Genomic DNA, 25,192 nt, shown 5'->3' on the forward strand with positions numbered 1-25,192 from the left:
CTAAAACCACAAAACAAAAACCTGAAAATTTGTACCTCCCCATTGAACCTCCACACCAAATTTGATATCATCAACAGAGGATTAAGTATTTACACAAACATACACTGGACAGTATTATTACATTTATATATATTTTATAGGTAAAATAACTTATTTGCTAGTCTTACCTTTAATTACTTGGTAAATGATTTTCCATACATTTCTACTCTTAGACTTACCATTATGAAAAAATTAGGTATTTAAGAAATGCTTTTACACATGATTCACTGATATCCTTCTTAATTGAACTTCTCCCTGTACTATATTATTGTAAAACATTATGTTATGAAGCTTACTAAAAAAAAGTCACTTGTTATCATATGTTTAATTGATTTTTTTCATTTGGCCTTACTAGTTTCTGCTGAGTCTCTAATAAATATTTTCATATAGGTTTTAATAAGTTTAAGTACATCATCAATATCTTATGATTTATTATTCATTGTGTAATAAATTTTCAATAAATAAATGTTTGGCATAATGGTTTGCATAGCATGTATATATTGATTGGTAGATAGATGTCTATATCTGTGTGTGTGTATTGTTTAAATAATTTAAAACCTTAAATTTGATCTGTCGTAGGATCTAGTTGTTCCTGATCCAACATCTTGGTTTGTTACTCGCTGGAAACAAGACAAATATGCTGGTATGGCCTACAGTTATGTGCCAACAGGTGGAACAGGTGAAGATTATGATACTTTAGCAAAAGACCTGGATCGCAAAATATATTTTGCAGGCGAGGTACGTAACAGTATTGCAAGATTGTATTATAGTGAGAAATTGGTTATATAATTTATCCAATGTTTTAAGCACCAGGTTTATTACCATTAATTAGTGTACAGAAACGTCTACATTTGAGTATATGGTTATTATGAAATTAGATTTAATACATCATACTTGATAAAGAAAGACAAATTTATCAGATACTGTCAGGCTCTTCCAAAGACAAAAATGGAATTGAATGGTTTAGTCATATTTTTCCTATGTTAATATCTTGATGTTATTCCTTAGTGTTTTGTTGTTTTTTTTCCCCATAACATTAAGATTATGCACGATAGTGTGCCATTACCCAGTAATGTAGTTTCAGGTGATATTAAAACTAGTCCCATTGTATCTGTATCACTTTTTCCAGAAAAACCAAATTTATAGAGCATATGATAATTTTCCATCTTACAGATGTAATGCAAATAATGGTTATGAAAGAGAATCCTCCAACTCAAAAAACGTTTTTTTTTTTTTTAAAGGAAGCTTAACACATCTGCCAGCATCATTAGTATATAAACACTAAAATGTAGATGGATTTGAAGCTGTCACATTTACAGCCATGCATCAAAATCAGTGATTGTTTTGATGAAAAAGGTGAATGAATTAACTAAAGTACAGCAATCTTATTTGACATCTCCCAATGCCAGTATGATCTAGGAAATCTACATCAATGTACAATATGTGGTCATAAGGATAACCTTGTAGAAGCACTCTACACTGGAAATTTTAGGCTTGGATAAATACCTGTAGTATAAATGATGATGGAGGAAGTAGGTCTGAAGACATTGCAGGTCCTGGAGTACCATTTTTATAAAATGTAACCCTCAGTATTGTGTAGGATGTCTGGCTGTTTGTCAAAGATGTGAATTAGAAAGTTACCCAGTCTCTGTTTTTAACATTAGACTCTGCATCATCAATTTTGTCAACAGCTTGTATCGTGGTTTTCCACTCCAGATGATCAAAACTTTGTAGGCAACAATTTTAACAAATCATTTAATCACTAGATTTTTGAATTATTAATAATAATAACCTCTGAGTGAAAGAAAAAATACTTCTAGTAAGTTGGAGTATGTCCTACAGTTTAAAAATGTTCACATGAAACACACTTGATAAATGTTTGTGATGACTAGCAAATACATTTTTGTCTATCAAGTATTAGTAATATAGCTATGCAGTAATTCACAACCATTACCAGTTTAAAACTGATTTCAAAATGTGTAAATATAAGTGCTTGAATCTACTGTTAGTAGCATAGCCATTCAGTTATCCACAATTGTTACTGAAGCAAAACATTTAATATAGCTCTCCTTACTTTCAGGCAACAAATAGACAGCTTCCACAGACAGTAACAGGAGCATACCTTAGCGGTCTGCGGGAAGCAAGTAAAGTGATAGAACATTGTACAGAACAGGATTGACTCTTAGTAAATCTGCTACTTTAGTTGTCTTGGTCAACTGTATCCCATTTTTTGAATGTATAGAAAAAAAAACCTGAATTTGGTAGTTTCTTTTACAAAAAATTAGAAAAGAAATCCTTTAGTGTGTGTGTGTGTGTTTGTAAAAATATCATGTAGCTGCTTTTGTAAACAATTTGTCTAAAAAATGAAAAGGATAAACTACGTAAAGAATGGACTTTGATGTTGATCAGTTTCATAAATAAAACTGTGTCTGTGATATTTCTACTGTAATATCATTTTTGTTGTAAATGCTGAACATTTATTTTCCAGATAAGAATTGAGTTGGAAATTTTGCATTTTTCTTTATATTCTTTTCATTTAGGGACCATTTGCTGTAATAATTTACTCAAACTATAATAGCATGTGAATGATGCTTATATGAACTTACGGAATCACCTATGTGATTTTGTCTAGTATTTTAAGTGTTTATTTAAATAGTGTCCCATTCAATTTGTGTAATAAGATGTAATAATAGCTAACAGTTTTTATAATTGATATTTTATGATTAAACTACACAAGAAGCAATTTGATAAAATAGCTAACAGTTAATACTGTTATAAAATTATGCATTGTTTGTTCAATTTTTGTCATGTCGCAGTGGTTATTCAAATACCAAAACACATTCCTAATTTTGTCATTTTCTATTAAATAAGGAATGTTACTGCAATTTTTAGAGTATTGTCTGAATAGCAATATACATACATGCATCCAGTGTATTATAACAAACTACAAGCATGTTATATGTTATTAAGAATGTATTAAACTTTCAGAATAGGACAACTGTTCAAGTTCACTTCTTTTTTTTTTTTTTTTTTCCTTTTACTTACAAACACGTATACGAGTACTTAAGAAATGGTGAAAAATTCTGATTTGGGCTTCTTACAGTGGCCATTTTAATTAGTTATGAATATATTTTGTTGTTATTTATTGTTGGCACAGGAATCATTAGTTTATACAGCTTTTGTAAAATAGTATCCGAGCTCTATGTAACATAATGCATAAACTATTAACATATTATTATACTTAAATCATGACTGTGCAACAAAATTAATATGAAATACATCAAAAATGTGGACCTTTGAAATAGCTTTTTATGCTAATGTTATACATTTAAAATGTGTGTATGTCATATATATAGATATATATACATACATATTTATTTTCAAAATCAAGACTTAAGAAAATTAAAAAAAAAAAAAGCCTTCATTAAAATAACCTATAAAATTTTATCATGTCACAATAAATGATTCTGCAAATCAATACTAATAGTTGTGTGACATGGGTATTAACTGTGGGTTTAAGCAAAGACATGGTATAACTGTACAAATGTTAATACCTGTATACAGCATGTATTTTTTCTGTTTGTTTTTCCTAATTGTGCTTCACATTCCCAAGTAATCAACCAATATTGAATATTATCTAACCAAAATAAGTAAAAATACTAGTAAACATATCTATAAAAGTGTAAGATAATTTTACAATGTAAGTTTACTGACTACAACTTTCAAATGTTATTTGTAATAACACATCTAAAACGTTATAACAGACCGTACATAGTATCTAAATCAATAACTTAAGGCAGCAGTATCAATAACAGAAGTAAGTACAAATTAAATGTTGATTTTAAAAAGTTTTTCCATCAAAATATTTCCAATTTGAGTTACTTTTACTTCTTGAAATATTAAGACTTCTTGTGAAATAGATACTCGTGGTGAGTGTGATAATGGGAGTTATTTATGAACCTGCTTAATGAATTTTACCAAATTATCAGATTTTATACACTGATTCAATTAAATGCTTTGTAAGATTGACGAAGTCTTCTCTCCACCCATTTTATTATGTTCACTGAATATCAAAATAATTTAACTCTATTTGAAAGAAATGTATGTATAATTCAGAATGAAAGCATATCCAAGCAAAAAAAAAAAACATTGTGAAATAAATTCTTGTATGCATTTATTATTGAACCTGTGACATAATTTTCATATTTTGCTATCAAGGTATTACTAATTTACTATTTTATGTTTGTTGCCAGTAAAATATGGGAAGGTACACTATTCTTCATTGTCCATACAAGCTCAGAAATCTCTAAGAATGTATGTGCATGTTGACTGTTTAAAAGTGTCATTTTTGCAGAACACTTTAAATAATTGTTGCATGTGAGTTTTTTCTTTACTCTTTGCAATCCAAGATAAGTTTTAAGTAAAGTTACCTGGTAAAAGGAATGAACTATGCTTTAGGTATGTATGCTTTACCAAAACCATAATTAGATTTCTTATCATCCTGTGTCTTCTCTTCTTTATATTCAAGCTAATATTGTTTTTGTGAATGTCTCATATGAAACAGCAACTAGTTGTTTCATTAAAAATTAGTTATTGAAACTGCATAATTACCCTGATAGTTGTTACTATGTTTATTTAGTTTGTAGAAAAAAATGAGTTTATAAATAATGATGAAGTAATAAAGTTATGTATTTTTGAATGTGTATTTCACCCTAAAACTAGTAAGACTGTAGCTGGCATAACTGTGGTGCGTGTTATTCTGTATTTAATATTTGGTTACATAGTGTAGTTTTTGCATTATGTCCTGAAATAAGATATTTATCAGTAACAATATTTACTTTGAAGGCAGTCATTTTGACCTTTGAATTTAAACTAGTTCAACAACTCTGGGCAATAGTCTTTTCCAACATCTTTTTTTTTGATGTACTGCATTGTTATTTTTATGTATTTTATATCTATGCGTGTGTGTTTGTGAAGATCATAATAATTTGTATCATTTATTTCTTGTTTGGAATTATATGCCAAGAATACATAGGACTTCCACCTTATGCTTAAGATCAGCAAAAGCAAAGGCTGTAAGCATGGGTAACTCAGTAATGTATAATAAAATATGAAAATTCCTTTCAAACATCATTTGATTTCATCACTATCTTGCATTAATTTTTATATTCTTATCAACAAAAAACCTTTGGAATATTTACAGAAAATCATCCACGCTTACACACAATAACTATATGTTTGTACACAGATAAACTTTTTCAAAAAAACTACAAGGCTCATACATATGTACTTACCTGTACAATTTGAGATAAGTTTTCATCTCTTGGTTATTGCTGAAAATGTCATTTTTAGATCCAACTTATTAATACCAACAAGAATGAATAGAACGTAAATGTGTAATGTTTTTTTGTGGGGAAAAAAGGGCTAAAATAGCATATTTTAAATAGACATCTTGCAAATATACTAGATGTACTAAATAATACCTTCTAACACAATAGTGTATTTATGATTTTAAAAAAACATTGTCAAAAGCAATACATGGTGATTTTCAATCAGTACAAACCCTCTGTGTTTTAATGTATACTGTCTCCATTTACCAATTTTCAAACCTTCAGAAACATGTATTTATGTTAAATTAAACTTGTATTTGTAAACACAAATTACAGAATATTTTAAGTCACAAGAAAAATTACTTCAATCAGTATGTTACCAATATATATATACTGTTTCACTGTATTTTATACAGCATAGGCATTGAAAGTATTGTATTTATAGTGGACTACTCCTGCATTGTTTTGTTTTGTTAAGGAGGTTTCAGCACAGAGACCAACATTCCAATCCACTTGAAAAGCAACACAGAAGCAGTTCTTTACAATGTAAAGGTGTCACTCATATTATTTTCATTCTGCCTGGTGTGAAGAGATATGCATCTTTTCTTCCAGTTCCCTATAATAATTTCTTAGTTCATTTTCCTTTTCCACAAAGGCTTGATCAACTAGGTTATTTTTATCCTGAATATCTTTCAAAAAAGCTTCCCACTCTTTTCGCTCTTCTCTCTCCAGTATGTCAGCAGTTCTTCCTAAAAATAATTATAATAATCATTAATGAAGTGAGATGTGTATATATACACGTGTATATATGATAAAGCTTTCTCAAGCATTTGTTCTCTGTTGTTTTAAAGAAACATTTCCGTAATATCCCTATCAAAAAGACTACTATATAGAAAAAAGTTAAAGCATATGGAAAAGGCTTGCATCTCTATAAAGAAATGAACCAAATATTATTAGAATCTAGATGTTGTTGGCAATAATTAAAATAATCAAAGATTGCAAGAACTATAACTATACTTAAGCACTTTTTTAAAAACAATTTCTACTTTGGAAAATGAGAAGCTAATAGATTTTTAAGTCTTAAATTATTTTGGGGGGCTTTAGCCTACCCAAGTCTTTCTCATAGTGATTACAGTCAGTAGGTTTAATAACAGCTTTTCTAAATTTTGGCTTTGGTGATGTTTAAAACCCTGTAAGTAGAAAATAAATTAAACAACCAAAAGTAATTTCTTTGAAATAAGGAATAGCGAATGTCTATAATAAAATTATATAATTGTATTTGTTCATAAAACAAATATTCAGAAATTTCTGCATGATTTATCTTTTGTAAAAACTGACCAGAAAAAAAAAAGATTTCAGAATGACTTTTGCACCTAAACGTTTTGTTTTGTTTAGCAGCTTCATGTAATTTACTAAGTTGTTTTTTTATTTTAATGTACAAAGTTTACAACAATTTTAATAACTGTTCTATACTACAAGCCAATTGATCAGTCTATAGTACATCAATGTAATACAACAAGGATCTTTTGTTTTTTCAATTTACTCTTCAAATTGATATTGCACTGTTCCAAAATCTTTTGTTTAAGCTCAGAAATCATTTATGGATTCTCACTAGAATTTGACATAGGTAATTCGGGGTAATTACCTTTGGCTAAAAATAATGTTTCATTACTTTTCAGCCATATTTCATAACTATGATTTTACATCAACCACTCAAGTCTACTCCACCTCATTCATTTTAATTTTAAAATTTTATTGAATTAATTCAATTTTAATTCAGTTGTTAAATGAAATAATTAACTCATTAGATCAGATAATATATTACATAAATTCATAGTTTTTCCTCCATTATCATGACTTTTTCCAGACCTGGATTTATTATTCTTTTTAAGGTTTTTGCAAGATATGTGGAAGCCATTATAACTTCATGATGACATCTAAACAGTGGAAAATGAGATTTTTCAACATTATGACCACATTTACATAACTGTAATATCTTGTTCCTTCATATTTGTGTGTGGAAGAATAAGAAAACTTTTGTTAAAACAAACACTATTGCTCCTTCGCATTACTGGCTAAATTGTACATTTCAATCCCAAAATGCAAATATTTAGATGATTTTCTTTGTGAATTAATAATTACTAATAGTGTGCTACCCTCAAAGTAAATTATATGTAACTATTCTTCATGTAACATGCATAAACATGCTGACAGATAGAGGGAACTGTGAATGATCAAAGCATAATTTAGATTTTGAATTATGATTCATTAGAAAGTAAATATATCAGGGAATTTTACTTTGTTGGATTCAAACAATGAATAATTATAGACAGCCGAATATGGCATAAAATAAAGTTCACTGTTTTCATAATGTGCAATTTATTTACAATGAGGGGCTTAGGATAAGAAGCAGGGCATCTTGCATCACAACAGTGATGTAAACTCTGCCATTGGATTTGGCTTCAATGCACATCACAACCCAGTAATAACACCTATGTTCTTCTGTGACGTTATCCTACATGGAACATGACTTTCCTGATAACTGCTGGGAGCATTTAAATAATGGTTGAAATGCATTTATTTTAAATTGCAGTAACAATCAGATACGGTGTTTAAACCTCATCTTGAGGGTCCATTTTATCTAACATAAAAGGTGAGATGTTCCCCAATTAAAGAAAGTGAATTTTTTCATGATCCAAAATAGGTCTATGTCCAATCTTTGCTTAACCCTTTTGCAACAGGTCAGAGACCATGACATTACATTTGTTGACTTGCATTCAAACTTTTATTAAACTACTATTTCATGAATTTATGTGAATTAAGTTTGGAATCAAATTGTAGATCATAATTCAAACTCTAATGTTATGTACATGCTAATTTCTTAATTTAAAAATGAATATTAAAAGAACACATCTAAATATATATTCTAGTGAGTCATATGGTAAGTTGAATGAAGCACTGTTTAAAATTAGATGTTTGTGATGTCAAAATACTGAGTCTATAGCTTTGTACAAATTAGGAACTCAAACTACTACTATTTACAAACTAGAATATAAAATATTCATATCTTTTTATCTTGCTGAGATATGACTCATGTACTGAATAAAACAAGGTGGTACCATTCAACTCTTTCAATTTTTTTGAAATGATCCCTTATATATTCTTAATACAGTGTATGATGTAATAATCAGTGATGTCGAGAAACCCACTTGTTGAGAAATTTATATGCAAAATGGCTCATTTGGGTTGAGAAAATATTTTACATAGAAAGCAAACAAACCTTTGTGAACCTGACGATGACCGAAGAAGGTCGAAACATTGTTCGCTCTTCTATGTAAAATATTTTCTCAACCCAAACGAGCCGTTTTTGCATATAAAGTGTATGATATGAATGACCAATTGACAGCTTAGAATGTTTCCTTTGCAGTTTTCTCAGCCATTTTAATTTGTGAAAAGGTTTCGTGAAGGTAGGTTGTGCTCAAAGTTTCGTATTTTTTTAAATTTAAATATATCTTAGTTACTAACCTTAATAAATTACAATGGAATTCTATAGTATCAGTATAGTTATTTATGATTTTTTTGGTTATTCAACTACATGTATAAAACCTAAAAAAAATAAAATTTTTGTTTGGTATCCTACACATGCAAAATTTTAAAAGACTTATCAACCTTCATCCAGCAACCAAGTTCTAAGGTCATAATGAGAAGAGATAATTGCTTTACTTCTAAATATTTTGTTCCATATTTCAAGAAAAATAAGTTTAATGATTTATTCCTAAATAGTAATTATACATGATAATTGAAATATGACAATATGTGTTATAATATGTAGTCATTGTAATACGAAAAAAGCATAATTTATATTTAGTTCCTATTTGTTTTTTATGATGGTTACAAGGTTAGTCAAGTGACAGATCCCACATAGTTAAAGTACAGAAAATAACATAAAATATAAAGTCTTACTCAAAACAAACATATGAAATGTATTTAGGTGGTTTCAGAAATTATGCAAATAATATTTGAGATTTTTGGGACAATGAATAGTTTTCTTAATCATAACACAAAATCATTTTGCATTCAGAATAGTAACAAAACAGACTATCTTCACAAACAAATCTTTAGTAAAAATATCTCATTAAAAATCTGAAATTTTATGTACAAAAACCTTGTAATTTTTTACTAAAAGTCTACCAAATTTTGTGAAGATACACATGCTGTATCAAAAGTTATAGTGCAAATATTTTACATGTGCAGATGTATAAACAAACTCATGTATATTATACAGAGCCCATAGCAAAAGGGTTAACCAGAAATGCAATTCATAATTAAAACTGGGTTCATTTTACAATTACATGTAATGTGAAGTTAGCCATCTTATTCTACTGGATGCTTTGGATGCTTTTGTTTTTTTCAGCTTACAGAAGCAGAGGTGCAAACATTAAAAGACACACAAAAAAGATGAAACAATAAAGATTTACAAAAGCTTTCCCAGAGGTCAAAATATGGCTCCAACTGTTTACAACCTTATAAATTTCAATTCTGGGACAAAACATTTCCTACAGCATATGTAAACTAGCAAAAGATGCTCAAATAATTAACCTTTGATTGACATAAAACTGCAAATTAAACAAAACTTTTTCCTTCAAATACAAATGTAGTAAAATATTTAATTTTACAAGTTTTCACGTTATACATTCTTATAATAAAGAAAAGAATCATGGCAGCAACTGTAAATTATCATTATAGTTGAATGATAGATCTTGTACTCCATCATTAGAATAATCAATAAGAAAATTCTTCAATATAATGAAATTACATATTAAGAAACTGAAATATTCACCTAAAGAGCTGTTTGAATAAAGCAAGGGGGAAAAAAAAGTTGGTATTTCTCTTAAGGCTTATGTTTTCATTTGTAATATGTAAACTTTCTTTTATCAAAGGTGTGCAATCTTCACAACTGTAAGTTAAGATTTCAAAGTATTATAAAGAAATGGGGTGTGATGATATATCTCTGTGAGAATGGATAAGAGAGTTAGGTGGAATTTAAATTTTAAGACCAGTTCTTTTAAAAACTTACCATATATTCACATGTGTACATTTGTAAATATCACGAGGTTTTTCTTAGCTCGGCAGCTTTACAGCTGTCACATATCTTTATAATATAACCTTTGAAAATAACAGTAAAAAGAGAACATCTGTAGTTCTAAAAAAAATATAGGTGATAATTCAAATATAAATTTAACCTTGGATAGAAGGATTTGAGTACTTTATTAATTAATAAATCATAAAAAAAATGAAATAAAACTAATTCACATTGCAGGCACAGGAAAAGCACAATCATTCATCTGAAACAATTGGTTTTGGTAAAATCTTATAAAAATTATTTATTTTTATACGTCACTTATATTTTTATCAAATTCAGGAAAAACTTAATAAATACGGGGAATCAAAATGAAACACTCACACGATCACTTGTCTCCTCTTCCCTCTCCACAATTTTACTGCACATCTGCAGTGCAACTTCTACTACATTCAATAAAAAAAAAAGAAAGCAACAACAGATTATAGTAAAATTACCAAAATAACAACTACAAGATATAATATACATTTTAATTGTTTCACATAGACAGCACTACATGTATAGAAGTAACCACCCTTCCTCATTTTTCATTCTCTGGTATTTTTATTATGGATAAAACATTACATCTTATCATAATACAACTTACAATTTCCAGTGAGGTTACACAGACGAGTATCTCCCTGTCTTTGTGCTTTGTCTAACTGTGTCTCACGAATTTCCGTGACATTTTCCAAAATTTCAAACAATTGTTCAATCTCTCTATCATTTCTTTTTTCCTGCATAAGAACACAAAGCCCAATCAAAACAACAGTGAAACCTGTGACTAATCACTGTATTATAAAAAAAGAAATTAACTGTAATACATAATTATGTTTAAGACTTACTCATATCAAACTAAACAAGCTAAGAAATAAGTATGTACATTACAGAGAATAATATTATCATGTGAAAAGAAACTTTCAAGTAATATATAATTTTTTTTAGGTACATGTAACAAATGTTACAACATATCAAACTCAACAGAAATAATAACATTGCATCAATCAATTAATTTTACATAGTATCAAGCCTATTAACACACATGCAACTTCTTTATTTAAAACTATAATTATATTACTTAAGAATGTAAAAAATTATAAGCAAGATCAACAGATGCACAGGTTCAACATGCAACATGTATCTAAAGTGTTTAAAGTCTTCAGAAAATAATAATAAAATAATAAAAATATAATTTGAAATGGGAAAAACCTTAAAGAAATTCAAAGTATGTTTTTCTATATAAGAAATAAATCTGTTATATCTATAAATCAATGTGGAAATACAACAGACTAGCGAAAGCTGAAAATATTTAATGATGCACATACACACTAGAAATACAAAACAAACATTTAAGAACAGTACAAAATAAGTATTTCTTTGGACAAAATGTCATGAATGTCTGAAAAAAACTGTTCAGCCACACTGTCAAAGCTGAAACTCTGAGAGTCTTCAAGAAACAGTTTATTGAGATTCTTGGATCAACACAGACCAGTTGCTGCCTCTCTGATACATGTTATTATTTGTCAGTCTTAATTCAGATGCTTTAGATCTTTAAACTTTCCTGAACTAGAATGCAGCACTACATCACATATAAAAAAGGTAACCAAAGTTCCAATCTCACTACTGTAGCTTGTGCATGAAACTTCCAACTACCCTAAAACTGCCTGTAAAATATTGCCAGTATCTTGATGGATGTTGACAGTAGTGGCTACATTTAATTATACTGAAGCAAGATGATCAATTACTGCTTTCTCCATTGCATCACAGACACGAACTTCAATATCTGAGTAGCATAGTATACTAAAGATACAAGTTTATAACTATCTTTATTTTACTTTTTTTTTTTTTTTTTTTATAAATTTTATTTCAGTTTTATTGAACAATTAATTCCAAAAAGTAACCAGTTAAGTTACAGAACTAAAAACTAACAATTATGTACTTTACTAATATATATATGCATAAACACACACACATACATACATACATTCATCTTTAACACTAAAAAATGTCAACATACATTATATATTACATATTTCTACATGGTTAGTTAAGCTTTACATATTGTCATTTCATTAAACATAAGGGCATACTTCACAAAATACACATAGAATTAATACAATAACTGTTAACTATGCATCTTGAACAAATACTTTCCTTTTTAGGCAGATCAACTAGAATAATTTTTATTAACATTACTGGTCAATGATTCTTTCATGGATTATTACATTTTAGAAATAAAACAATAAACTTTCTTGTGTTTGTATTTTTTATTGTTCAGTATCACCATTCAACTCTAAATTATCTTTAACTAAAGCATCATTATTAGAAAAGAAATTCTGTGTACTGTCCATAATTTTAATTTTTTTTTATAAAATAACAGTTTTATAACTAAATATTTTTGTTATAACTGCTTATATTTGTTACTAATACACTTTTGTCATTTCAGAAATTGTTTTCCAAGCTATTATTATTTATTATAAAAATTTAAGGATTATAATAATGTTACTATTCAGCTGCATGTTTCTATGTCTAAAAATATTGTGTCTGTACAACAGACATTTGGTTTCATAATACATAAAAAAATAGGCTAAGTATAAAATATGGAAAAACTTAATGGAGACACACACAGTATTTCAAGTAAGTCTACACCTCTTTTAACGTAACCATATCTACTGATAGTTAGCAGAAAGTTCAAGAAACACTGAAGTAAGAAACAAAAGAGGATTAAGTTATAAATCTTAAAATAAGGAGTCTCTATTTTACTTTGGAACATTGAGAACTTATGTTGCAATAAATGTCAAACCAATAAACTGTTTCTCATCTTTACTCAATAGCACTGAACCATTGAGTTGCAATGAATGTTACAATAAGAAGTCTTTGCTCATCCTTACTTTCTAGCATTGAAAATTTAAGTTGCACACTAAACTTAAAAACGTTCAGAATAGTTTAAAAACAGAAGCAAAAACATATCCAAAAATTCCATATCTAACTACAAACAGTTATCTTAATGATTATAAATAAACCAATTATTTATATCAGTCATACCAAAAAAACTAGACGTTTCATTAACATTTAATATTAACCCAGTTGTATATTAACAAGTATTCTAGAAATTCCAAAATAAAAGCAGGTGTGTGTTTTTAAGTATTCAAAGTTATTAAGTTATTCAAGAATTGTCTCACATACCATATAGTAGAACTTTCAAATAGTATACAAATTAACAAGACTGTATCCCTAACTTCACCAGTATACATTCCATACTGTATTAATTTCTAAATAAGTTATATAAACACCATTGAACTTCTCAAAGCATACAACTTAGAAAAAAATAACATTATGTTTATGTATATTTATTACTAAAATAATTAAAAAAAGATATACAAACCTCAAATTCTTTTAAAAAAAAGTTAATTTCTCCTTGAACAAAAGGTCGGTGGTCAAACAAACGGGCATAAATTTCCCCTATATCTGAAAAAAGAAATGTAGTCATAAAAATAGGCATACAAATTTACAAAATGATGATACACTAAAATCAAAATAATAGACTAAAACCCAAGGCATGAACTGTTTTCATAAAACATACCCAAGAACATGACATTTAAGTTTCTGACTAGTCAGACTTTAAAAGTTGCTTTTTTCCAAAGTTACATAAAACTCAAATTACAAAAATATTTAAATGTTTAACATGCAGAAATACAGCAATTTTTAATATAAAAAATGTATTCTCCATTCTAGACACTTTTTGAAATTGTAAATTCTTGAAGAGTTTGACTAAAGTTTTGAGGCTAAATGGCCACAAATTAAAGACACTTTACTAGGTCATGATAAAATAGAAACAAAAAGGAGTTGCTTAGATTCTTTTTGTCAACAGAGCAATGTTATTATTACTGAAGGTTTTAGAATTGTTGAGAAGAGTTTATTTTCCTGTACTGAAAATCTGTTTCCAATAGGTATTTACCTCCTCTCACATAAACAGCTATTCTCATTCAATACTACCTTCTACATGCAAAAATACTTTTTGCATGCCACAAGCCTTAAATCTCCCACCTATCTTTGAGCTGACTGAATCAGTTAGGTCCTGCATGCAAATTATGTGACAACCCTCCACCAGTAAAAGTGTGAAACAGTTGATTGATGCATGTGACTCCCCCTATTTAATTCTACCAAACTAACACTTCAAGTTTTGGCAGGAAATGGAAGCACTGGTTTTCAGTGTAAAGATTAGTACCTATCAGAAATACATTTTCAGTACTGGAAAACAATAACTTTTCTTAACAATTCTAACATCCTCAGTAATAACATTTCTCTGTTAATAATAATAATGGTCTATATGGGCCCTTTTTCATTTTATCCTAAACAACTACAATATCGCATTGAAAATGTGAAAAAATGATGGGATAAAAAGAAAGATGGATCCAAAAATACCCTACAGAGTAGATCCTTGTACTGTAAGATCACATGTGAGAGACTGGACCAATTCTGTATCAGATATACTGTTTGTCAATTGTGGAAAGATGTCACATGTATATGGGCAGAAAAAAAGTACCAACACATCCAAGTGGGAGAGAACTATGGAAGGATAAGAATCCACACCAAATAATATTAATTGAACTAAATCCTGTAAAACATAAATGTGGATAAAATAAAATGGATGTGTTAATGGGTGCAGAGTGGCTAGGATACGATGGACCACATATGGAAAATCAAATACATCCAAAAACTCATACTGCTGGGAACCAGCATCCATGTGGAGGTAGGATGAGGATTATACTGTCAGTAAGTCAACTACAATCCAAAACCCAGCTATCCGGTAGAAGTAGAAATGAGGATCATATCATTTTCACTCAAATTCATAAGATCTGAGGACATTTCATATCCCCCAAGCCATAAATGGAACACATGCTAAAGATCTGATTGATCAATCCTGGAGTCCAATATCAAAAAAATGTCTGTCTGGTGTAAACCGTCTCAAATTTGAAATGACAGGAACTGCCCCAAGCACAGTAACATCCTTTGAATAAGAACACTGAGAGAAAGCAGAAGGAGAAGAACCATGGTAACCTGCAAGTATCTTCATCATGACCCACAACAAATATGAAGTAACAACAGTATAAAGGAGAGAAGAAAAAGTCATGTCTATAATACATGTAAAAGGACTTGCATTGATTGGTTCAGTTCAAAATTCAAAACATGAGAACACACATCCATAGAGGAGTAGGATGAGGGATCACAATCTAAGTGGTGAACAGCAATTTTAATGGCTCACTCCAATGTTACACAGTGAAGGATATCTTATCATCTACAAAAGTAGAACACCACCTCCCCAATCTCAACTGAGTTATTTTGTAATCATTTAAACATACACACACACACAATTTGTATTTCATTAACACATTCAGGAGAATGCCTCCACCACCACTCCAGTGGTTTGGTACTGGAAAGTGATATGGACTTTCAAACTCCACTAGAAGAACAGAGGGGGAGAAAGCATGGTGAAAAGTCCCAAGAAAAAACAATACTTGAGATGATGCAATGGATGACCATGAAACCCTATTTTAAAAAAGCAGACCATACTAACTTATTCAGTAGAAGGAAAGACAGGGTTAGGTAGCTGTCCCCTTCTGTTTTACCCACATAATACACTGGTGAGTATGGTCCGGGACAGACAAACTAAAGAAGCAAACATATCAGGAGGATAAACCTACAACAGATCTTGTGAAACACTTATCTCAGCAGTGCAAGTTTTTGACCATGGAAGCCATAATGTAAAAGCTGACAAGGTCTTACAATGCAGATTTAACTAGTTTCAGTACAGCTGGACAGGCACCACTCACCACAAAATGGGAACCAAAAGAAAGATAAGGACATGCACCTAAAAAATAAAAGGTAACTTACCTATTCATAGTGTCATGAAAGATTAAAGAATGGCAACATGTGGATAAAAGTATCACAACAAGGAAGAAACAGCTATTCAAAACAGACAATGGTAGATGAACATATTACCATGTAGTCTTAATACTTAACAAATGAAGTATCTCCAAAGAACAAAAGGGTAGACATGCAGGGAGAAGGGAAGTTGCATGACCACAGCAAAGACAACAAGAAGTGATGACAGGAAGAAGAAAAGGAATAAAATGCCATTTGAATCATAATCCAAACCCAATAGATAAAGGAGGAAGGGAAAAAACATTACAGGCAAAGCAGTGGAGTAAGCAAAGGAAATCACAGAAAATGAATTCAACAAAAAAAAGCCTTGAAAACAATGAAGCAACCCACAGCATGTAATGGACAGAGGTCTCCTGGATTCCACTGAGAAGAAATGTGGAAGATGATAAGGAATGAAAAAGTCAAAAGAAATATACCACATGAGCCATTAAAATGAAAGTTAATAAAACTGATCCAGAACAAAAGAAACAAATAAACTGAAATAGCAAAGAAAACCAAAGCAGTGTCAGCCAGGTAATATCATTCAGAAAAACCTAAACTGAAATGACATGGATGAACAAAATTTAGGGAAAAACATTAATGGAATGAGAATATAATTAACATTATAAACTGGATGTAAACCTGTCTAAACTTGGCAGCAAGGACAAGTGAATGATGAACCAGAGACCAAAACAAGAGGTAACTAGTTGGGAAGTGATAAAAGATTCAAAAACATCAAGAGGAAGAGTACCCCACAGGAAACAGAGCCTCCAAAAAATGCTCCTAGGGAGAATGTATGTCAAGACTAAAAAGTCTATTATCAACGAGAACAATGCATTTGAAACACAACCTTCCAGATGACATATGTTAAGTGTGTGGGTTCAAAAAAAGAAATACACTATTTGCAACAAATGGAACAAAAATGAGTGTCTCCTTGGTGAGTGATATAACTACCACCATCAAAAATAGTCAAAGTGGAACAAGATAAAGAGAGTGAACTGAAGCACCTTGGACAAGCAAAAGTGCCCAGGTGTGAAGGGGACAAGACCTTTCATCTGTATTCCATTGGCCTGAAGCCTCCTACTGATCAAACCACACCCCATACCTTTGGAAATAAGCATCATGGAAAGAAAACAATCCAGAAAAGGCAGATGAAGTGTGGTAAACCCAGCATTATGGGTTATCCATAGAATGTTTTTTTTTAAATACACCCCCAAAAGACACTGTAATGTGAGATATGTATGTAACAGAAAAAAAAACTTGTCTAACAGTCAACCTGACTGTGGAAGGAATATACTAGTATGTTAAGACTATACCCATATAGAAGAAGCTAACCCAAACTAAACATCCAATGAATGATGTAGATAAAATCTCCCAAAAAGTGTGGAAATCAAATGAAACAAAGATTGCCCAACAAAAGACATATATGGAAACAAAACAAGTCCAAAGGTAAAGGCACAAAAATGGTACCAAGTCATGTGGTGAAAAAGCCAAAAACCAAAATGTGTGCTGTGGACATTTGCAGTCTTACAGAAACACCCTATACAAATGTGATTGTGCATATAAGACAAATGAAGAAAATCTGTACGTAAAACAGGTAAAACAGAAAAAGGTGCAAACCATCTAAAATTAATAAAGATAATATTATCTTGGAATGAAACAAAAGAACAAAAAAAAATAGATACAACATCACAGATACCCCACATAATACCAGATATACAGACGTATCAAAAAAATTTGAACAGCAGAGAAAGAGATCTGACGATCAGGTCCTATTAGTAGTGGATGATAAATAAACAATAGTGTCCCACCCAAGAAGTTCCTAAAAGAAGAGAACACACATGCAGAGAAAGAACTAAAAATGACAAAAACTCCAATATGGAGGGAAGAAGAAAGAGATATCTTATAAAAATCCCAAAATATAAGTGGAACACTGAAGAATGGAGAAAGATAAACATTCATTGTAAGAGGGTCAACAGGGTAAAATGAAACAAAAAATAGGCAAAATAAAAGGTAAAGTATTATTACTAAAGACGTGAATGAATAAGGCCTAGGAGGTAATCCATTATAAAGTGGAGGAAAACTGACAAAACCTGTTATAGAAGGAAAGTGGGCAATACTGAGTGCAGATAGGGTAGATCCTAAATCCCAGGGGCCTTCATAAACAAAATTAATGGTAAGAAGCATAAATTGTAAAGAAAAAATTATGAAAAAATGAAAATGAAATAGTCAACACAGGGGAACTGTTAAGGAACTCTGTAGGGAAATAAACATGTGCATGTGATGTTATGTGTTGAGGAAAAGATATTTAACCTAATTATTGAAAAATCTGTAAATATATCCTCAAGTAAATGAAAAAAAACAGACACTTAAGTGCAATAAAACAAGATCTTTAACTTAATTATCAATTAATCTGGAAGTAGAACTACAACTGAAAATAACAAACACTTCTTAAACCTAATAAAACAGTACAGTATGGAATACAGACAATGTCTCGCCAGATTTTGAAAAAAGAGACAATGTCTCACACAAATATTTTTTAGTTACCTTTTTATTTATTTTTTATTATTTTTTTCGTGACATCTTGAAAGTTTGTTTGCAATTTTAGATTTGGTTGTTTCAAAGTTAGAATCTAACTGGGTGAGTAAATTGGTAATCAAAGCTTATATTTTTCAAAATCAGAAATAATGAATTTTTACAAAAACTTTATTGCTTTGTTGAATAAAATTGGCATTTCTTTAGAAAGAAATGATTCTATTTCAATAAACCAATTGTCAAACACATTTTTCAGTCAAATACAAGAGAATAAAAATTTTAAAAAATGATTGGAAACTGTAAGACATAATTTTACAGAAAAAAATTGTCTGAATATAAAAAAAATGAAAATTCAATTCATGTAAAGAAAAACTTAGAGCAATTACAACATCATTCAATAAAACTTCTTGAATATTTATAAAAATTAAAGAAATTTTGGTGGTCAACTTTATTTGATTACTACATTCAAGTCTTATAGTTATAATTTTCACAAAGTTTGCATCTTATGCTTTATCAAAGTAACATCAAATTTTTGCAGAAATCTGTATTTGTGAATAAGAATGCAACATCAAAAGTTGATTTGACTGTCCTGGATTTGTACAAAACAAAGGATACCACTAAGCACTAAAATAAAAATCCTAACCTAACAATATTATTTACAATACTGGGAGAAGTTTTTGTGGACCCCAGCTCAAGGGTTCCACATGAAGCAAGTAAGCATGAAGAAGAAATAAAGGTAAATGATAACAAAAATGAAAAAGACTTAAAGTAAATGTGTTTGAACAATAGCATATGTATGAGATACGATGTACAGAGAAAAATAATATAATTAATGATTGATATACCAGTAACATGAATTACAGTTAATCCTAAAAAATAAATACCATGATAAGCCTAAGCAAATGATATAGGAGAAGAGATACAAATAAGACTGCTAACCTAAACTTAAATGACTATTAACCAATCTAATAAAACTTATGTTATATAACCCAAATAACTACAGATAATAATATTAAAAATAAAATTATTCAAAAACCATAACAATATAACATCTTATCTTTCCAAAATCAGCAGACTGTATGTCAAAATGTGTGGGTCCCAAAATTCAAGGCCAAACAAATTCAAGCCAAAAATCTTTCCAGAGTGCTGATACCTGAAGTCCATGTAAATGTACTGATAGAACATACAACCCCCAGAGTGGTAATGTAGAATTAGCAATGTAAAATGAATAACCAACTACAAATATGTTGGTGGAAAGAAATAATGAGTATTTGTAATAAAGTCATAAGTTCCATAAATGGATAGAAATATAAAATATTTCCACTTTAGAGTAGCTCAACAAGTTACAAATACCACTACTGTAAATTTGTTGAGAGGAATGAATACAAAGATACAAAAAGTACACCCTTGTGCAAATTAATTGAAACAAATGGTCATTTCACAATATTTTCAGCATGGCAGCCAGTGTAGGCTCTCTGGACCCGCTGATTTCCTTTAATAGTCATTTTTTCACACAGACAGCATCATTAGCTGTGTTTTGCAGTACGGTCAATCTATTTTTGGGATATATGACAAAATTTTGAGGAACATTACATCATTCAAAATTATGTTTGAAAAGCAAGGAGACCAGTTAAAAAACAACTTTTTACCAACTCAATGAAGAAAAAACGATATCAATAGGGTCTGAAATACAAGAACTGGACACAAGAACAATGGAGAAAGGTGTTACTCAGTGACGAGACTCATTTCTTCATACAGGGTCAAAGAAGCCTGCATGTTCACAGATCTCCAGATGAGAAACTTTGAGAATCTCACATCAATCAGTTTGTAAAATATCCCTTGAATAAGATGTTTTGGAGCTTTTTCAGCTACTATGGCATCAGAGGCTTATGTATCGTAGAAGGTATGATGCAAGGACCACAGTACATTGAAGTTTTGCAGAGAAGAGTCGTTCCAGAATTGAAAAAGAGATTTCCAGATGGATCTAAAATTTTTCAGCAAGATCTGGCTCCGTGCCACACATCGAAACTTATAAAGAATTTTATGACTACAACATGAATAAAGGTGCTGGACTGGCCAGGAAACTCTCAGGACTTAAATACTATTTAAAATCTTTGGGCAATTTGAAAAGAAAAACCTCGGGGAAAAGACTGTACCATGAAAGATAGGCTAATTGAGGCCATAATTGAGGTGTGGTACCTTGATACAAAAAAATAAGTAAAGATTGCAGTCAACTCATGGACTCGATGCCAAAGTGGATTAATGATATTCTGAAAAATAAAGGCGGTCATATCATATATTAATTTGTGAGTAATTTTTGGATTCTCAGAAATAAAACACAAAAAATTGAAAAAATCGTAATTTTCCGTCTTGTTTCAATTAATTTGCACAAGGGTGTATATGAAAATCTTGAAAAGAGGACAAACTAAATGTTACAACATAGTACTGCCAAACATGAAGTGACAGTTTGATAGAATTAAATAGAGAGAACCATGTGTCAAGAGAATGTATGTTGCACGCTTATTGGTAAAGGATTGTCACATAATGAACTGCATACAAAACACATTTGGATCAGTCAGCTGAAAGATGAGTGAGAGATCAAAGGCTTGTGGAATGTGAAAACTTTTTTAATATAGAGGGCAGCACAGAAAATAGTTATTAATGTGAATGGAGGTAATGTACTGATTCATAATAGCATTTCATAAAGCCTGGCACGGCCAGGTGGGTTAAGGCTCTCGATTCGTAATCTGAGGGTCATGGGTTCAAATCCCTGTTGCACCAAACATGCTCGCCCTTTCAGCCATGGGGGTGTTATAATGTTATGATCAATCCCACTATTCATTGGTAAAAGAGTAGCCCAAAAATTGGTGGTGAGTGGTGATGACTAGCTGCCTTCCATCTAGTCTTACACTGCTAAATTAGGGACTGCTAGTGCAGATAGCTCTCGAGTAACTTTACGCAAAATTAAAAACAAGCCAAACATTTCATAAATAATCTTTATTTCATTATTTATCTTTCTTTTACAGGTTACATGTAGCATGAAATCATTGATAAATTTATGACAAATATGGACTTGCAGTTCCAATATACACTAAATAACAATTTTATTAGAGCATACACCTAACATATTACTTCTTTGAATCACTTTTTAACATAATGACACCTTGGATTCAGAATGGAAAAAAATACAAGATACTTGAAAAAATCTTGTTTGAATGTAGCCCATTTTTACACAAGCATGAATACAAACCACAGTAGTTCACAGCTGTTGGAAGATAAAAACAGTGACATAGAATTTTTGTGTTCATTACAAAATATTCAGTATGGCTGAGATCTAATTAATGTAGTGAATAACGAAATGACTAAAGTCACTGTCATGATGTTAGACACAATAGTTAACAACATTGGTGATAAGGATTGTCTCAATATCATCCTTAAATTGCCTTGGTTCACCAGTTTTAATAATTAAGCATTACTGGATGAACTTGTAACTATTAATGTTCATGTCAATGGTGGATGTTAGTTACTGTTATTTACAAAATATTGTTTAGAATAGGTAGTATTAATTAATTTATTTTGTGTCTTAATACTTTATGATTGTTTATATTTTTTATGATAAGAGAGTTAAAGGCAGATAATTATTGGAAGTTGCATTTGTAAGTTACTGGTGTTGAGACTACAAAGATTTCTAGAATGCTTCAGTAAGAGACATGAGTAGTGGCAACCAGCCAAGAGACTAGGAAGCAGGAATAATGCCAAAGTAAAGCCAAGTGAAAAAAAATTTCAGTCATAGAAAAGTTAAAAAATGTAAAGTTAACCTATAAAGGAGTGAACAGTCTAATGGTTGATATTTTAAAGTGAGATTTAGAGTTTTCTAACCTTTTATAAGAATCATTTGTCTCATCAAAGGGTGTTCAAAAGCAACTAAACCTTCCCATGTGAATTTAGACAAAAATCAGATGGGCTGTTTTAATGTGGGGCCTAAATACAAAAAAAATAGATGAGCATCAAAAATTCAGGATACATCTATGATAACTCATGGGCCAGTGTAACTGAGTTATACATAGACTAATTTGATGAAATTAGAGAAAAACTGTTTGTCTTGTGAACCAAGTTCTAAAGCAATTGAATTCACCTAAGTGAACTTTTGTCAAGAAAAGAACTATATAGTATGTAAGGTATACTATATAGTATGTAAGGTATACATTTTTGTACATATATTTAACAAATTTTGAATATGTTACCTTACAACAAGTAGAGTGTATGCTGTTCATTTATCATAGAATTTATCTCCAGTAAGTCACAGACACCTACTAGAATCCTTACTTACACACTTTTAAAAAGTACATTCCCAACATTTGTCCTTTCAAAAGAATTAAAGAACCCCCTCCCATATCACTTTTCTCACATTATTCCAGAAATTCCTGCATCTTGTACTGTTTAACAGTAAAATTACAGTCAAATCATGTTTTTGCCAAACAAATGTATATATACACAAATTTTGGTCATAATCTTTACATCTGTACTATTAGTAAGTGTTACAAAGACTTGTCCGTTTTTTTATAAAATTTGATAAATTTTTCCCAAAAAGGTATTCAAAGTTTAAACTTTCTTTTTTCACACTAATAATAAAAAATAATGTGCTTAATAACAACATTTCTATGTTATTTTTTTTATTGTTATAATTATACCTTAATCATGATAATAGCTTTATTGACCTAAGTCTTACTATTAGTATTACTAATTACAGAATTAACCTGTTATGCAGAATTGTCCCATTGTGCAAAATACAGCCATACTTCAAATTTGTTATGTTAATCCAACCTTTTAGTTACGTATAAACAACTAGTTATAAAGAATCAACACACTTTTTAGTATCATTCAATGTGCATGGATTAGAGTCAAAGTGCATATGCCACAACCTTTTACAGAGTACTATTTAATGTTATGTATTTGATGCCAGACTTATCAATCATTCACTTATCCCTGTATTTTCAATTTAGCAACAGTAAATACCAAATATAATATACAGAAATAAACTACTGATACACATTTCAGAGCTTCTAGAGGTTATTGAAATGCAATATGTAAATTGTACAAAGGGCAAATGAATTTCAATGTTCAAATGAACAACACTTTGCACTCCAACGTGTTGTGAGTCAAACTAACGTTTTCAATTAAAATTTAAGACGTATATTCTGAGTACAAATACCTTTGTAATACTACTGACTTTTTTTGTGTAAATCAGGTTCATACTAGTAAAATTACAGTTTACGAAAGCCTAGTACTTTTTTGTTGTTGTTAACCAGAAAGGGGGCCTCAGAAAGTCGAGACGTTGTTCTGAACTTTTTTTTCAATTAAAAGTTTTAAAACCTATACCAGCCGTCTTGAGAATATATACAATTACAAGTAATAAATTCCGAATTATATTAACATTCTATCTCCAATTGGACTGATCTCATGCACATCTGGTTATCTAGTTTCCTGAAATATGCAAAAAATATATTCCCTTTTAAAATTTTCGATAAGGTAAGTTTTTACCAAATTATAAAAACAACTCTTAACGCTAGAAGTAAAACTTAGAAAATGGATCTTGATCTAGTCTCAGCTTTAAACATAAATTTAACTTAAATTTTAAATCATAATGATAAAAACCTATTTATATATAACCTGTGAGATTAACCACGTCAAAATTAAAGAGAATATCATAAGTTATGAATAATATTATTAATAATAAGAATAATGTATACCTTTCACAACATTATCAATAGAAGCTACTTCCACCATTTTCGTTGTAATATAACGGTCCCTCTAAACAAAATATATAAATATTGGCAATTTTTAATAATTACGAAAATACCAGTACAGTGCCATGTTTATCCTATGAGACTAAATTATATATCGAATAGTTTTAATTTAAGTCATACTCAGTATCAGTATTAGTGACTATAAAGGGACCAAGGGGTGACAGTTAAAATAATTAAATGCAAAATAGAGAGTAACGAATGAAAAATACAGTATAAATTAATGATGATAGCGTATATAAAATATAGCATAAAAGTTCAGCACACTTATTATAGGGTCAACTTCTCATAATGAAAACTGAAGTAACCGAGATGTAAAATGTTCTATTCTTGATTTTTTTTTATTCAGATGCGACAGTAATACCTCGAATCCATTGCTAGTCGATCTAAATGTAAATTATTATTTTTCTTTTGTACTTTTACGTTCTACTAGTTCTACT

General features: G+C 30.0%; 2 protein-coding genes across 9 annotated transcripts in view; one reads left to right on the forward strand and one right to left on the reverse strand.

Annotated features, from left to right (window-relative positions):
* LOC143252684 (lysine-specific histone demethylase 2-like) overlaps positions 1-5,167 on the forward strand; it is a 71,555-nt gene extending 66,388 nt beyond the window's left edge. For all 8 annotated transcript variants that reach the window (XM_076505208.1, XM_076505213.1, XM_076505209.1 and 5 more), the window contains 2 exons: positions 619-777; positions 2,120-5,167. In XM_076505208.1, coding sequence (XP_076361323.1) covers positions 619-777; positions 2,120-2,218 — 258 coding nt within the window. In that variant the 3' untranslated portion in view covers positions 2,219-5,167. The remainder of the gene's footprint in view (positions 1-618; positions 778-2,119) is intronic.
* On the reverse strand, positions 3,331-24,980 carry Muted (biogenesis of lysosome-related organelles complex 1 subunit 5). The gene is made up of 5 exons (XM_076505215.1): positions 24,699-24,980; positions 13,874-13,956; positions 11,096-11,225; positions 10,830-10,895; positions 3,331-6,118 (listed from the first exon to the last, which is right to left on the reverse strand). Exons 1-5 carry the CDS (start codon positions 24,733-24,735, stop codon positions 5,940-5,942), a joined length of 495 nt encoding a protein of 164 aa, XP_076361330.1. The 5' UTR covers positions 24,736-24,980; the 3' UTR covers positions 3,331-5,939.
* Between the last annotated feature and the right edge of the window lie 212 nt (positions 24,981-25,192).

This window comes from Tachypleus tridentatus, chromosome 6 (genome assembly GCF_004210375.1).
Source record: "Tachypleus tridentatus isolate NWPU-2018 chromosome 6, ASM421037v1, whole genome shotgun sequence".
Taxonomy (NCBI): Eukaryota; Metazoa; Arthropoda; class Merostomata; order Xiphosura; family Limulidae; genus Tachypleus; species Tachypleus tridentatus.